Source organism: Primulina tabacum, chromosome 4 (genome assembly GCF_025594145.1).
Source record: "Primulina tabacum isolate GXHZ01 chromosome 4, ASM2559414v2, whole genome shotgun sequence".
Classification (NCBI taxonomy): domain Eukaryota; kingdom Viridiplantae; phylum Streptophyta; class Magnoliopsida; order Lamiales; family Gesneriaceae; genus Primulina; species Primulina tabacum.
The window spans coordinates 4,714,577-4,731,780 of record NC_134553.1 but is presented as its reverse complement, the minus strand read 5'-3'; the positions used below and the strand labels follow the sequence as shown (position 1 = coordinate 4,731,780).

The following is a 17,204-nucleotide window of genomic DNA, read 5'->3' as shown; positions in this document are numbered from 1 at the left end:
TGTCAGCTCAAGTGTAGACAAATTAAAACACCTAAAAAGTTGTGAAAATTCAGACAACGAACGAGTCATGCCCACGGATCTTGTTGATCAAGAACTCTTGGGGTACCAATTCTTGGAGTCAAATAATTTTTCACCACAGAAAACTAGATTACGTGACCTATTGCCTTCAAAGTTCAATATTCAAATTCTCCCAAAAATCTAAAAAGGAAATAAAAAATTCAGTTTCATCATTCTTTCATTAATTAAGTTCCACATAATACAAAATACAATTTGAACCGGTCACATGCACATGCCATAATGCCAATAAGAGCGTTCAAAATTCGTATAAAACCAAAAATAATAAAAAAAATAAATTAAATATAATTGTGACAATCATTTCATGAATGAATATGTCTCTTGTAAGACGGTCTCACGAATCTTTATATGTGAGACATGTCAATCCTATCGATATTCACAATAAAAATTAATACTCTCACCATAAAAAAATAATACTTTTTCATGGATGACCCAAATAAGGGATATGTCTCACAAAATATGACCTATGAGACCATCTCACACAAGTTTTTGTCTTCACATGAATAACATTCTTTCAAAAGTATATATAAACTAATAGATGTAACCGATATAATGAGTCGAGATTTCTTAAGAATTTAGTCTCAAGTTTAATATATATATAGATTTTTGTGTATTCAAAGATGGTTTTGTTTCAAAAGATTTGCTTCTTTTTTTTTCTTATGGTCCAATTTTGCCCGGTGATGAGGTGAAATCGAAAAAATGATGGTGTGACGTCAAAAAATGCTGACGTGAAAAAAATTAGATTAAAATAATCAAAAATCAAAACTTAGTGTACCAAGAACAAATTTTAACAAGTTAGTGGACAAAAATAATATTTTCTCTTAATGTTACTATATTTTTCGAAAAATAATTAATAAGTCTATCAGATAATAAATTAATCTAAAATCACAGTCGATCGAAAGATTTTTAATACCCAATCCTCATTCTAAATAGGAACGGAAAATATAACTTTAAATGACATCAACAACAATAATGAATTTATAATATAAATAATATTCTTAAATTCTCAAATGATGGAAAAAAAGAATGAAATAAATGTTTTTACCCTAGATTTAGATAATATATGTTAGCTTTACATCCAAGGATTCTTTACGTTAACAAAAAATGTGCATGCATGTGGAAGATTCAGAAAAGCTTGCTGGCGAACTCATTGATCTCTGCCCCTTTAATGGAGGACGCTGCCGCAAGATCTCTGAGCTCCGACATGCTTCTTCCCAACTGCAGACACACCTTCATTTCAAATAATTCTCCGTTCTCCCTTCTCTCCAAATCTTCTTCGCTCAGGTTCGATTCTATCGATTCTTCCATCAGCTTGAAGAATCCCGCGTTGCTCCGGTACATTTCGAACACCATCCCCACCTGCCCGCCGTGTTCGAGTGCATTCACAACACTCGCCAACGCGCCGCCTAAAACGCCCAGCATCACTGCCCAACCTCCATGGGAAGGGGAGCCCACTAATGAGGAACCCACGGCGGCTAAACCCGTCAGAATTGGGGCCGAAATGGCGAGAATTTTGTTAAGTTTTAATGCTTTGTTGGCCAATTTCACGTAATCTTCTTTATCTTTTGTTCTCATCACGTTCACTATTTCTTTCATTTCTTCCTCTAACTTCCCATTCCAGCCGTTGAAATCTTTGTTCCCCCATAGCCCTTTTGACTGCCTCCGCCGTTGCTCTGATGGCCACCAGACTGCAGGCTCCACTGTCGCTGGGAATTTTTCCAGCATTACGCCAAGTAGAGGGAGCGGGTAAGCTTTATCCAGAGCCAACACTTTTTCCATTAATTCTTTCACATCAACCGTCGTAGGGTTCCCTGTGTAAATCATCGTCTGGATTTGATTCTGAAGCTGTTTGAAAATCCTGGCAGAGTTTCGTTGTTCTTCCGCAAGCTGAGACGGCTGAATCGTATTCAAGATCGAGAGCATCCCAGTTGCGGCCACGTACATGGAAGCCGAAGAAATCTTCAAAGCAGCCGCCGGAGCTCCGGCGCTTATGGCGGCAATTCCTGCCATGGTTGCCGCCGCCAGAGTGATCGCATTGGTTGAATTCAAAAGAAGACTATTCCAATGGGTTCTTTGATCTCCGATGTTGTTGTGCATTTCAACTCTATCCGCAACTGCTTCCAAGATTGCGTAAATCTTCTCCATCACCAAAGGATCCGCGCCATTATTCTCAAATCTTTTAAATCCCGTGTTAGTGCTAAAGGGACTCAGCCGTTTTTCAGTACTGTTATGGAGTTCGAATTCGTCCAGACCACTTGTTCGGAGATCGGGAAGAGAAATACCGGTGACACGTTGCGGGATGTTAATGGCAGCCCTGAGAGTTCTTTTTTGCTGGGAAGAAGAAGAAGACATGGATGACTTCAATAAGCTCGAAGATTTTAAGGTTGCCATTTTCTTTTCTTTTGCTTGATTTATGTGAAAACTGGGTCAGATGTTTTCTCGGTATTGTATTTTGAAAAGTGCTGCGAGATTTGAATGAGAAGGTTTGCATGTTGCAAGTGCATTTATAGGGAAAGGGCGTAATTTTGACTATTGACTAATTAATTGAATTTTTAAAATGAGAAATAAATTTCAACATCCGAAGTTTGAATTGAACCAGTTATATATTACTATCATTCTTTCAAGTTTGTTAATATTTAAACAATATACTGAAATTGGACCGTTTCTTGCATTCCATTTTTTTGTGAACCAATTATTTATTCGTTTTGAAACGAATAATTATTTACCGATTGTTTATTAATGAGATTTTTGTATTAAACTCATATTTATAGGTTGGTTTTACAATTGATATTTGACTTAAAATATGGTATTCGATTACCCATGATATGCATATTGATGTAATTACATATACATTTTTTTTAAAAAAAAATTATCAAAACGTAATATTTGCAATTATTGTATGAGTTAAAATATTTGCATTGTGTTATTGCGGATTTATCATGTCAAGACTCTAGCTGACCGTCGCTTAATTTCGCAAGAAAATCGGGAGAAAACCTTGTTTTAAGTTATTTGAAGCTTAAATCCGAAGCTTTTAACATATTCGAAACATTCATGGGTATATTTTAGATTTTAGGGTTTCGAATTTTGGGTATTTTGATTCATTTGAATTCTAACAATTAATATATATTATAATGTTGATTATAGGTGCTATATCTGAGCTGCTTGGAGATATTAATAAAATTTCAGAATTTATTTGAACATAATTTCGAAAATTCATATTTATATAATTGGGTTTTCGAATTTTAGTGTTCAATAATTAGATATTTAGGTGCTATGGAATTGTCGTATATTAATTTTAGAAATATTAAATTATGGATTTTTGGAATTTTAGTCTAAAAGAATATTGGAAAAATAAATGAAAGTTGATGTAAAATAAATTATTTGTCACATGATAGGATTCTTCGAGAAAATTCATAGGATATTTCAGTGGTAAACTAAGTTTTAGTTGAAGTACATATTAACTATTTTGTTATGACGTCTATAATGACATGAAATGATGTTAAGTATTTTGTAATGAGTTAGACATGTCATATATGCTTATGTGAATAATGTGATTGCATTTATGATTTTTTTTTTTGAGTTGATATGCTTAGGTTGATAAATAATCCCTATTTTATCATTGAAAATAATAAAATATTTGATATATTTGTCGATTTGTCATATTAACTATTCACACATAACATTTCGAACCTTGACTCCGTTGATTGCTATCATGATTGATCTGTTGAGATTTTGACTTATCGATGGAGCGAGTGATAGGATTAGATCACTCATGACATCTCGTCGTTGGAGCGAGTGATAGGATTAGCACACTCCTGATGACTGCATGAAGATTGATCGGGTCGCTACTGGACCCTCGATGATACGTGCATGGATGAGCGGCAGCTTGATGTTTCGTTGCTGTATTCCTGGCACGGGTGGCCATTGTTCCTATTGCTGATTCTATTCGTTTGGACTCTGTTTTGGTATCTATTATTTCATTGTTGCTGACAGGTATTGCATTGTATTTCATTGCATTTTACTTTATTTTATTTTATGTCAGTAATATTTGTCATAATTTTACCGTTTCGTTGTGTTAGGGCATGACCTCTCTTTTCTTTTTATGTTGTTGCTGTTTTTGATGCCATAACAGGTTATCCAGGAGGATTTGACGCGTCTGGTTGAGCGTCAGGTAGCGGTGACCAGTAGTTGGGTTGTTGTTGAGAGTTCTTAGATATACAAATACATATATGTGTATTATTTTATCGAGTCATATATTTGCCAGGGGATGCTCAGTGTAGTTGTGCTGTTATTTTTACGATGTTTTGGATTGATATTTCGAGTATACAAATATTGTTTGTGTTGTTTGAAAATTTTTTAGATGTCTTACTTACGGGGAGGTCATGTCGAAATTTCTATTGGCTCAAAAAAAAAATTAATCACTTTTGCTGTTTACATTAATGAATCATGGTTTTTTTAATCATTAAACACTAATCAGAGAGACGGACCTTCACATAGATTCATGATTTTCCTTGCAAAATGAGTATCAATGAATTGTCCATGTCGAGAACTTTTCGAAATAGGGCTCGTTTTAAAATTCTGGCAATTAACATATGAGATATTGCCGATCAAAGTTTGGTGGTGATATTAAATTCTTGAAACATTGTAGAAACCCGACAGAATGGTGCATGAGAATAAATTGTGAAGCTGACGCCATCTTTCAGAAAAGCAGGTGTATGAATGTTCACTGATTGGTTAATCTATAATAATACAAACAAAATAATTATATCACATCAACCATTTCATTTTAGAATATATTGGACTCGTATGAATAACATTAAATTAAAGAGTTTAAAAAACTTACATTTATCGAAGATATTGAGCATGAACTCCCTTCAATATTAACCCCAACTTGTCATGCTCTTTTCACCTGCATGTAAGTACATACAACAACATATTTCTTAAAGAAGGAAAAAAATGCAATAAAAATAAGTTTTCATTTTCAGAACCTGTAGTTTTTCTTTTCTTGTGGCACCCCAATTATTATTTGGTAAAATAACGCTTTGATGTGTCATGGGCTCTTGTTGGAATGTTTCTTGGTGTTGGATATCTTCAGTCTGGTTACAAGTCCTTTTGTTATGTCCTGATCCACCGCATAGTTTGCATTTGGTAAATTTTTTTACACCTCTCAACTTATTTTCAGAATGGGGTGGTTCATCTGGTTCTCTTCTTCGTAATTTGCAGGCCTTCTAACTTTTTGTATGTAAATTGGGGATAGTGGTGGCACCAAATCACATGGGGGCCACAAGTTTGACCCATCGACAGGCATTATTCGTGTTGCATAACATCTTCTATATGTCTCTACCAAGTAATAAGGATGGACATATGCTTCTGGATCATCTTTTTTGCACCAAATGGCGCATACAGCGTGCTTGCAAGGAATGCCTGTCAAGTCATATTTCCTACAACTGCAAGACCTGGTCAACAAGTCAACCGAATGCTGATCACGTCTGTCATCTGATCTCGTTATCTGGTAGTGCATTTCATTTGACTTCATGGGAGAATACCTAATAGCTTCCACATATATCTTTGCAAGCACATCTTTGATCTTTGAAAAAATTCGACTGTTCCGTTTGTTAGCCTTCTCTCAGTTTTTTTGAAATATGCCCATCAAAAGATTTCATATCATCTCATACATCTCAATTACTGGCTTCTCCCTGGCATCTAATATGAAGCTGTTAAAACTTTCACACATGTTGTTCAACAAGATGTCTGATTTAGGAGCGGTGCTGAAATACGCCTTAGACCACTGGCTTCGGGTTTTTTCGCTAGCCATTCATATGCCTTTGCATCAATGTCTTTCAACTCAGCCATATACACTTGAAACTCTTCAATTCTTGTCGCTTTTGCCGCATCCTAAAAGGCAATCTTAACTGCTACACTCTTGAATCCATCACGTTTCATATTGCTTTCTAAGTGTCTCACACAAAATCTATGTTCAGCATCAGGAAACAAAGATTCAAGTGCATGAATCAAACCTTTTTGCTTATCTGACATAAATGTCCAAGTATGCGGATCATTGCCAACACCAATGTCTTCATCTAGGAGCTGAAGAAACCATGTCCAACTATCTTTTGTTTCACGCTCAACCATTGCATAACATATTAAAAAAATGTTATTATTCGGATCTAGCCCTAGGCCGATAACAATTGCCCATCATGTTCTATCTTTAAGAAGCATCCATCAACACCAATGATACGCCGACAAGCATTCTTAAATCCTTTTTTGCAAGCTGAAAAACAAACATACAATCTCTGAAACTTTGGACCTTTGTCATCCTCTATCAACTTCAAAACTACAGTAGCCCCAGCGTCGGATCTTTTCAATTCAGCACAATACTTCCTTATTTACCGAAACTGCTCATCGACAGAACCTTGCACTAATTTCAGCGCCTTTCTCTTAGCCATGTAGGCGGTCTTCCTTGAAAATTCTGACCGAAGAATGGTAGAAATCTCTTCCCTAAACTCCAAGTGTCCCAATTTAGGATTTGTGCTGAATTTTTTGACAAATTTCTTTCCCAACCACGTTGAGTTGACACACTTGTTTTTAAAATCACGAACACAATGACTGTGTCATCCATCAAAATTTCTTACTTGCCAACAACTATCATTAGTTGTTGCAGCAGCCACCGACTCGATGTGGAGGAAGATAGTTGTTGCAGCAGCCAGCGACCGACTTGCTTGGAAGAAAAAAAATCAATTAGGCCTACTGAATTGATTTGGGCTTTCTTCAAGGCAGAAGCGTATCTTCTTTCTATTACTTTCAACTCCAAATTGACGGAAAGACCAATGGGGTAAATTAATGTGAAGATTTGGGACTAAATTGGGTCGAAAAATTGATTCGGGACCAAACCGAAAATCACAATTAAGATTTGGGATTAAATCGAGAATTTACCCTCCATATCATGTAAGGAGAAGCATATACTACGATTTATGACAGTAGACCTGCTATTATTATTTTTTTTATATGTTTTTTCTTTAAATATGCATTTGGGGTTTGTTGACTTTCAACTCAAAGAAAATTTCAAAATTGTTTTGAAAATGAAAACTAGTCAAACAAGGGCAGATGAACGAGACAAAAATATTGGACAACATGTCTTTTATCATATTATTCATATATTTAAACCATTATTAATCATATGTAGGTTATAAATTTTTAATCATGGATAATATACAAAGTTACATGCAACTTTTCATGTGATCTGAGAAAATTAGGCATTTGATGCGTGTAAATTCAAGTAATTGCATTTTTCATTGTCAAGATTGTTGGGTGCAATAATTGTCTCTGTTTGGTAGAGCGATTCAATCGTGGTGTTTGAGCTGCTGTGCGATTTAAAAAGATTTGAGTTACACCATTATTACTAGCTATAGTTTTTGGTAACGCAACAAGCACTCTCGGTCCTACAAAAATTTAAAAGGAGCACACAGAAAAATTGGTGTAATATTACAAGTTTTTCATTATAAAATTAAAAGAGTAATTGACTAGAATTATATTTGTCGATTCTTGCATAATCCAAAAATGTGCCCTGTCAGCTCAAGTGTAGACAAATTAAAACACCTAAAAAGTTGTGAAAATTCAGACAACGAACGAGTCATGCCCACGGACCTTGTTGATCAAGAACTCTTGGGGTACCAATTCTTGGAGTCAAATAATTTTTCACCACAGAAAACTAGATTACGTGACCTATCGCCTTCAAAGTTCAATATTCAAATTCTCCCAAAAATCTAAAAAGGAAATAAAAAATTCAGTTTCATCCTTCTTTCAATTAAGTTTCACAGTATATATACAAAATACAATTTGAACCGGTCACATACACATGCCAACGAGGTGTTCAAATTTCGGATAAAACCGAAAATAATAAAAAAAATAAATTAAATATAATTGTGACAATCATTTCAGAATAACATTTAACTACTAAATATAAGGCAAAAACTTGTGTGAGACGGTTTCACGGACCGTATTTTGTGAGACGAATCTCTTATTTGAGTCATCCACGAAAAATATTACTTTTTATGCTAAGAGTATTACTTTTATTGTGAATATCAGTATGATTGACTCATCTCACGATCTCTCACAGATAAAGATTCGTGAGACCGTCTCACAAGATATCTACTCTAAATATATATAATTGTGACAATCATTCAAAGTTTTTTTGTTGCAATAAATTTGCCTCTTTTTTGTACTTCTTTTTTTTTCTTATGGTCCTATTTTGCCCGGTGATGAGGTGAAATCGAAAAAATGATGATGTGATGCCAAAAACTACTGACGTGAAATAATTAGATCAAAATAATAAAAAATCAAAACTTACTGCACCAAGAACAAATTTTAACAAGTTAGTGGACAAAAATAATATTTTCTCTTGATGTTACTACATCTTTCGAGAAATAATTAATAAGATAATAAGTCTATCAAATAATAAATTAATCTAAAATCATAGTCGATCGAAATATTCTTAATACCCAATCCTCATTCTAAATAGGTACGGAAAATATAACTTCAAATGACATCATCAACAATAATAAATTTATAATATAAATAATATTCTTAAATTCTCAAATAATGGTAGAAAATATTTTATATTCATTAAGGAAAAAAAGAATGAAACAAATGTTTTTACCCTAAATTTAGATAATCTATGTTAGCTTTACATCTTAGGATTCTTCACGTTAACAAAAAATGAGCATGCATGTGGAAGATTCAGAAAAGCTTGCTGGCGAACTCATTGATCTCTGCCCCTTTAATGGAAGACGCTGCCGCAAGATCTCTGAGCTCCGACATGCTTCTTCCCAACTGCAGACACACCTTCATTTCAAATAATTCTCCGTTCTCCCTTCTCTCCAAATCTACTTCGCTCAGGTTCGATTCTATCGATTCTTCCATCAGCTTGAAGAATCCCGCGTTGCTCCGGTACATTTCGAACACCATCCCCACCTGCCCGCCGTGTTCGAGTGCATTCACAGCACTCGCCAACTCACTGGGAATTTTTCCAGCATTACGCCAAGTAGAGGGAGCGGGTAAGCTTTATCCAGAGCCAACACTTTTTCCATTAATTCTTTCACATCAACCGCCGTAGGGTTCCCTGTGCAAATCATCGTCTGGATTTGATTCTGAAGCTGTTTGAAAATCCTGGCAGAGTTTCGTTGTTCTTCCGCAAGCTGAGATGGCTGAATCGTATTCAAGATCGAGAGCATCCCAGTTGCGGCCACGTACATGGAAGCCGAAGAAATCTTCAAAGCAGCCGCCGGAGCTCCGGCGCTTATGGCTGCAATTCCTGCCATGGTTGCAGCCGCCAGAGTGATCGCATTGGTTGAATTCAAAAGAAGACTATTCCAATGGGTTCTTTGGTCTTCGATGTTGTGCATTTCAACTCTATCTGCAACTGCTTCCAAGATTGCGTAAATCTTCGCCATCACCAAAGGATCCGCGCCATTATTCTCAAATCTTTTAAATCTCGTGTTAGTGCTAAAGGGACTCAGACGTTTTTCAGTACTGTTATGGAGTTCGAGTTCTTCCAGACCACTTGTTCGGAGCTCGGGAAGAGAAATACCGGTGACACGTTGCGGGATGTTAATGGCAGCCCTGATAGATCTTTTTTGCTGGGAATAAGAAGAAGACATGGATGACTTCAATAAGCTCGAAGACTTTAAGGTTGCCATTTTCTTTTCTTTTACTTGATTTATGTGAAATCTGGGTCAGATGTTTTCTCGGTATTGTATTTTGACAAGTGCTGCGAGATTTGAATGAGAAGGTTTGCATGTGGCGAGTGCATTTATAGGGAAAGGTGTGATTTTGACTATTGACTAATTAATTTTTAAAATGAGAAATAAATTTCAACATCTGAAGTTTGAATTGAACCAGTTATATATTATTATCATTCTTTCAAGTTTGTTAATATTTAAACAATATACTGAAATTGGACCGTTTCTTGCATTCCATTTTCTCGTGAACGAATTATTTATGGTAAAAAATTTTGTCAGACGGTTTCACTAGTCGTATTTTGTAAAACATATCTCTTATTTGGATCATCTATGAAAAATTATTACGTTTTTTGCTAAGAGTTACTTTTTATTGTGAATATCGGTAGAGTTGACTCATCTCACAGATCGAGATTCGTGAGACCGTTTCAAGAGACCTACTCGTTATTTATTCGTTTTGAAACAAATTCATGTACAAATAATTTTGTTGCGATTGTTTATTATTCAACTCGTAGTTATTGCAATTTACACTTATTTCCCTTTATCAAGTTCAAAAGTTAAAACATGCACGAGAAGTAAGTGTCGAATTAATTGAACAGAGGATGTGAATACAAATATACTCCTTTATTAATTTTTCGTGACATGGTCGCTCGATGAGGTTAGCAACTCTCATTAGCAAAAGAGAATCGACATGTTTAGTAAATTATATATTATTTGACATACGTTTAATTTATAATTTATTCCAATATACTGTGGACACGCTCTAATTATTATAATATGCACAAATTATACATCTAATTAATTATGTCTCGTTATCATATCTATATAATAAAAATTAAGAAGATTTTTAATTTAGGGAATGAAATTTTAAATAAAATATTATATAAATTTTGAATATTTATGATCCAAATTGAGATAAATAAAGTAAATAATGTTAGTGCTAAATAAAAATAAAAATTCCTATATATAATATTTGGGAATTAATAAAATTTGTGTTTTAAAATACATAATATTTTGTAAACAAACAAGGTGTAGATTTTTTTTTTTTTTTTTTTGGGGGTCAGTGTAGCCGCTTCTCAGAAACAAAATGGTTTTAACTCAAGCTTAAAAAGAAAATGTTAATTCGAAAAAAAAGAAGAAGAGAGAAAATGAATAGAACTAGCCACCGATGTAAAAAATAGACTGCTTTTAACGATTTCCGACCAAGGACAACAGTGGCCAGTTTGAGATTGAGTTTCAACTCGAAGAATAATTCAACAGACCAGTCAATATTGTCCGATGAACGAGCCCAAGATCTTGGACAACTCGACCTTTTTTTTTTTTTTTTGAGCACACAAGTCAACCGTTTTTGTATTGAACAATATTAAAATGTTCGATAGTATCTACAAATTTTATTGAAAATAAAATGGACAAGTTGCATGCGAATAAAATTAATGACCAGAGTGATCTAAATGTCACGCAATTAAAACAAGATCCATGTTAAATATAGCGTGTGAGACTAGCACGTTAAAATGACACAAGGACGCGGGTGAAAAGATTTTATCTTTCTATCGACGTCGAACATCTTCTTTTTTATTGGGAGTGTTGTATAGAAATGAAGAAAAGTTCAGAAAATAGAACGGGTCCAAGAAACGGGGCTTGGTAAAGAAATCTCGGGGCTCAATTCATTTTAGAAAACCGATAATTAAACTAGTGATCGAAATTCAAAGCTAAAGATTCAAATCCCTCCCAAATATGCCAGTTTCATCACAGACAAACAGTTGCAAAACCAAATTTTGAGAGAATTGGCATTTATTTAATGTTAATGGCTTGGCATCATGAGCATTGTTCTCACCATTCCTACATTATGTATCCAAGTATCAAACTTTTTGGATTTTGGAATTGCCTCAAAACTATCAAATGCAGGATAAAACACAGCTATGTTTATGTCCAGCTGAAATAAATTTGCAATCTTGCACATAAATTCTGAAACTTTAAGTATATATGTCCTCAAATTTTATTTCCATATTCAATGTATCAGATAGGGATATCAAATTATTAAGAACTCTTACAAAGGATACTTGTTTAACTCAAAAAAGCATATCAGGCAGAAGCAGCATTTGACAGATCTCATAAAAGAATATACCATTTGAGAGTAAACGGTTCAACATTCAAGAAAAAGTTTCAGAATCAACGGAACAGTTAGGATGGCTTATAATACTTGGTGGGAACGAAAGGCATTTTTGTAACTGATCCATCATATGATTTTCCCCTAATCACAATCTTTACTTTAGTGCCTGCCTTGTGTAATCCAGACTTCACATACCCCATTGCAATGTTCTTCTTCAGACACGGACTGAATCCCCCACTGGTGATTTCCCCAATGTTTTGTTCCTTCTCGTCTTGAATTTCACTATGACTGCGAGCAGGTGGGCCAGAAGAAATAAACCCGACTCTCCTAATTGACGGCCCTTCTTCGATTTGTTTGAGCATTACTTCGGCACCCAGGAATCCTCCCTCAGCTCTTCGTCTTTTACCAATGGCCCATGTTAATCCTGCCTCAACAGGTGTTATGTGCTGCTCCATGTCGTTGCCATACAAGCACAGTCCAGCTTCTAGACGAAGGCTGTCTCGAGCTCCCAAACCTGTTAATCTTACCTTATTCTCAGATTTGTCAAGAATCGCTTTGGCAAGATCAACAGCATGCTCTGAAGGGACGGATATTTCAAAGCCATCTTCGCCTGTGTACCTGAAGGTTTGTAAAGTTTAACTCCATTTTTTAAATGATGGAACGGACAGAGAAGAGAATGTTCATCCATTCATGCTATGACAATGGATAAGAGAATCAGTAAATTCGATTTCTGATAATCGGAGAACAATCTCAAGGCAATGTGAAAGCACAGAGCAGTACGATGACAGAACTGAATCTATTGCACCGTACCTTTGTTAACACATTTCATCAACTGTGTAAAACTTCAATGCGTGTGGTGGTTGTAATTATGAACGTACGCATTCTAATAGGAAATAAATATGTTGCACAACAAATAGAAGAAACCAAGCCTCGTTCTATCTACTAGTTGTTCGAAGAAACAACCATTTATGCTTTCACATAAAAGATATTCAAATAACATACCCTGTTCGAGTAAGATAGCAGGTCGATCCATTGATGTCTATCACTTTGAAGTCACTAAAGTATATCTTGCTCAAATCTTCTTTAGTCAGGTGCTGGAGAACTGGGGCAGCTAGAGGCCCCTGCACAAGAGAGGCAAGAGAATTTAAAATTTTGCAAATATTCAAATACAAAGGAGCATAGAAAGACATGCTTGGAATAACGGATAGTTCATAATAACATTGTATATAAAGTACATGAAAAGAAATCAGCATGTCTTGCATAACCTTTCATCCATCTTAACACCTTTTCCCAGCTAATCTCCGTAAACCGTCAAGGAAACAAATGACAGACAGCAGCAACAAAGAGGATAAAAAGAACTACTTTTTACTACAATCCAAGTATACATAAAGAATTTTGTAGAGATAAACAATGCAGAAAAAAATTAAATCAGTAGAATACATTGCCTTGATCATAGATCAAAAATAAAAATAAATAAAAATAAAATTAAAAAGAAGAAAATCTTGAGCTGTGTTGTTATATTCTGGCAATGAGCTTAATCATTCAAGAAAATCTCGAGCCTGTAATGTCATTGCTAACTCGTGTACACTAGTTAGCAGCATTATTACAATATTCTCCAATGTTCATTTCATTAATTCCCAAATCACATACTGTTATTTAATGTAAAATCAACCATTTTCGACCATAAATCGCGCCCTTTTAATCACAGGACCCATTTCATAGATACCTTTCAAGCTCATAGCTAGGAGCAATATTCAATCAAATTATGTGAAATATAAAAATAACCAAAACAAGAAATGTCACCACGGACCTGCAGAGCTAGAAGGGAACGCTCATCATGAATGTGCCATGAAACGTCGCCACCTTTTGATGTGAATGCCTTCATGTGTTCCTCAATAGTGGGCAAGATCCTTGTCTCTGCAGCCAGCATTAACAACCAGGTATATGTGATTATTTGTCACCTTGGTGATTACTGAATCATCTATTGAGCCTCCCTTCTCATTTGTAAAGACAGTCAAAGTCCCAGTCCCAGGTGCAAGCCCAGCAACATCGGCAATGACAAGCTTTTCAAGGAAAGTTATGCAGTCCTTTCCTTTAAGACTTAGACCACACATATGAGAAACATCAAATAGGCTACCATTCTCCCTACAATTTATGGTAGAGTCCATGATTGAGTCTTTGTACTGGATCGGCATACTCCAACCCGCAAAAGGCACCATTTTCCCACTATGGGCGACATGGAAATCATACAGAACAGTTTTCTTTAGATCCGTTTCGGATGAAAAGCACCGACGAACTATAGTCTTTTTGTCGCCATGAGCCAAACGGCGAGTAATAGATTGACCAAGTTGCCACAATCCCCCCTCCTCTCATCTTTGTAAATATCTGCCACAAAAGAAAATGCGTACAAAATCTTTACCAATCACATTCCACAGATAAATATTGATCCTGGAGCTAAACCACACGAAGAAGCAAGCATCAAGAAGAACCAAGAGAAACAAAAGGGCTTTAAATTGAAGCAATGCATTTATTACATTGACAATAATCAAATAACAATGGATTCAAGACAGCTTTTAACATCCAATACACGGAGTAAAGCCAGCACATTGATTGCATGACATCTATCAAAATACAATATTTCGCTCACATCTCGTTCGGTTAGAAATGCAGAAAGTCGTGTATAAACCAATTAAAATGTAAATCTCGAAGGTGGATCCCAATATTATTTACACAAAGATCCATAAAAACGAGATCTTTAATGTGCACAGAAATAAACAAAAACGATAATTTATCAAAAACTGAAAATACGCAATCTTGGACCAATGGTGACTACTAAAAACATGGAATATTGAGATATAAAAAAAAAAAAGGAAGGAAAGAATCAGAGCATACGCATTACCTTGAACTGAGGATCCCTTTTCTTGAGAATAGTTTATGTGGGAAATCTGTTAGATGTGTGGAATAGAGGAAATCTGACGCAATCCAGGCATCTGAGATATAAATTTTGCGTTAAAAAATATAGTCGGACTTAAGTTTTGTGATATACTGAGTTTTTTTCCTGGGAATTAAAGTGAATAATAAAAAAATAAAAAAAAAAGAGAGGGTTGGTGGGATATAGTGGGTGGAGGAGGCTACCTCAGCACAATCAAGACCCAATCTTTAGTGAGTGGTGATGCGAATACCTAACTACCCAATTGCTCCATCGGTTTGCCTCTTTGGTAGAGGGTGGGCTTCACGGTGGATGTGGCTCACTTGCCAGCGTAGGATCAAAATGCCTATTCTTCAGCTACGGAAAGCAATTGTTTTTCATCTAAATTGATAGGCGTTTGCATTCTTACAGAAAGATTGGTTTGAATTTAAGGCATTTGCATTCTTGTCATATGAAAGGCAAAATGTGAATTTCATTAACATTCTTTGTATAAATATGTTGTGATACTCAATTTTAGTTACTTTTGTTAAAATCGTGTAATTAAATGATGAATATATCTTATAACTATGTTCTGACAATCAATTTATTATTTGCGTCATAATCATGTAATCGAATGATGTAATATTGTGCGACAATATCTTAAAAAGTTATAATGTAAAGAAATCATAAGATAAAATAAAAAAATGTTCAATATAATGGATTTGAAGTACGTGCCAATTCAATTTACATGAGTAACCAAATTTTGATTTTGATTTTTTTTGTTTTGAAAGGGAACGAATATATTTGATTTTTTTAGAAAATATATATATTTAAATAATATAAGCAAAAATTTGTGCGAGACAGTCTCACGGGTCGTATTTTGGGACAGATATCTTATTTGAGTTCTCCATGAAAAAGTATTACTTTTTATGCTAAGAGTATTACTTTTTATTGTGGATATCGGTAGGGTTGACATGTCTCATAGATAAAAATTCGTGAGACCATCTGACAAAAGATCTACTCAATAATATAAGTCTCCTCATAGCTTCTGAATTCATCTCTAATCTAATATAGATTTATGTTTTTTTATATTACTAAATGCATGCCATTTTGAAGTAAATCTACTAAAAATAAGCTGAAAACAGAGCAGTCTCGAGTCAAGTTTGTTATACTACTACTTAATAATACTAGGAATAAATGCAACAAGACTGTCCCCAAGGAAATAAATTCACAGGCGGCTTTTAAGGTGCTCCTCCGTAACCTCTCCCATCAGCTCCATGATCGCCGCCCACTCCAACTCCTATATCATTTCCCTGCTTCCCATTACCATCACCGCCGGTGACTATATCACCACCATCTCCCTCTCCAAAACCCGAGCCTCCACTAACGCCACCGCCACCAAATCCTCCACCGACTACACCGCCAAATCGTCCGCCAACTGGGCCTCTACCAAAACCGAATCCGCCACCAACGCCGCCACCAAATCCTCCGAAATTCCTAGCGTGAGGTGGGAGCCGGTGGTAAAAGAACCACTTCTTCTGCATGTCATCCCCAAGCTTTTCTAGAGGTAAAATCCTGCCAGTGATAACACTAGCGATTGCAGCCAAGACAATTAGGAAGAGAATCTTGGTTGCCATGTTAAGAGTAACAGATTTAATTCTTAATGAGAACTACGATTAGCAATTGTGCTTTATATAGAGTTCGAGATAGCGAAGAATATTGAAGAAAAAATAAATTTAACAATTTCAGGCAAGTGATCATGCGATATTCGTGCTGAATAAAAACCAACTGCATCGAACCAGGATCTACCCAAATGCCAACCTAATGAGAACCCAACTCCAGTAGTTCAAAGCTTGTGCATGAATGTCACCACTTACCAGGATAACCCAACTATGCAAATATAAGTTAATTTTCAGATTTTAGGTTACGGTATAAGGGTATCCCAAGGCAATTTTTAGGTAACCAATGTGGTAAAGAAATAGTATTACAAGCGAGTTTTTCAGCCAGACCACGAATAAAAATCTAACTTTACCTAGAAAATTGAGGACGAAATCTGACTTTTTAAAACAAGAACACCTAAACTATTTGAGCTAAAATTTACAGCTAAAAAAACTCAAGACAGCGAAACTCGAGCTTGAATTACATATGCTACCACCCATTCGACCCCATATTTTTACGAGTTAAATCATCACTTTTGCTCCTACATGATGGGAACAAGTAATCAACACAACTGGTCACTTGTCCTAATGAAAGTTTTCACCAGTCCATGCAAAATACAGGTCAATGCCAAACGAAAATCGTTCTTTCATGGTACACATGCAATAGTCATATAATTAACCAAGAGTTAGATCCAGAGAAATAAGATTTGCATCCACGG

The 17,204-nt window shown here is 35.4% G+C and overlaps 3 protein-coding genes and 1 pseudogene across 3 annotated transcripts; all 4 read right to left on the bottom strand.

The window, feature by feature from the left end:
- Positions 1–1,200: 1,200 nt before the first annotated feature.
- LOC142541467 (putative F-box protein At4g22030) lies at positions 1,201–2,508 on the bottom strand. Its single transcript, XM_075647999.1, has one exon. It carries the CDS (start codon positions 2,464–2,466, stop codon positions 1,201–1,203), a length of 1,266 nt encoding a protein of 421 aa, XP_075504114.1. The 5' UTR covers positions 2,467–2,508.
- Positions 2,509–5,242: 2,734 nt separating this feature from the next.
- Positions 5,243–5,890, bottom strand: LOC142541355 (uncharacterized). The gene is made up of 2 exons (XM_075647899.1): positions 5,762–5,890; positions 5,243–5,662 (listed from the first exon to the last, which is right to left on the bottom strand). Exons 1-2 carry the CDS (start codon positions 5,888–5,890, stop codon positions 5,243–5,245), a joined length of 549 nt encoding a protein of 182 aa, XP_075504014.1.
- Positions 5,891–8,811: 2,921 nt separating this feature from the next.
- On the bottom strand, positions 8,812–9,812 carry LOC142541466 (putative F-box protein At4g22030; annotated as a pseudogene).
- Positions 9,813–11,891: 2,079 nt separating this feature from the next.
- LOC142541354 (aminomethyltransferase, mitochondrial-like) lies at positions 11,892–16,464 on the bottom strand. The gene is given in 6 exon segments (XM_075647898.1): positions 11,892–12,537; positions 12,922–13,040; positions 13,730–13,816; positions 13,818–14,282; positions 14,328–14,425; positions 16,089–16,464. Coding segments are annotated over 6 exon segments (1,692 nt in total). The 3' UTR covers positions 11,892–11,990.
- Between the last annotated feature and the right edge of the window lie 740 nt (positions 16,465–17,204).

What these genes read in the sequence shown, in the direction of transcription:
- LOC142541467 (XM_075647999.1), bottom strand. Translation starts at nt 2,466, where the DNA reads ATGGCAACCTTAAAATCTTCGAGCTTATTGAAGTCATCCATGTCTTCT.
- LOC142541355 (XM_075647899.1), bottom strand. Translation starts at nt 5,890, where the DNA reads ATGGCTAGCGAAAAAACCCGAAGCCAGTGGTCTAAGGCGTATTTCAGC. An exon ending in TAGATGCCAGGGAGAAGCCA is followed by an intron (nt 5,663 to 5,761) that starts GTAATTGAGATG and finishes ATTTTTTCAAAG; the next exon opens with ATCAAAGATGTGCTTGCAAA.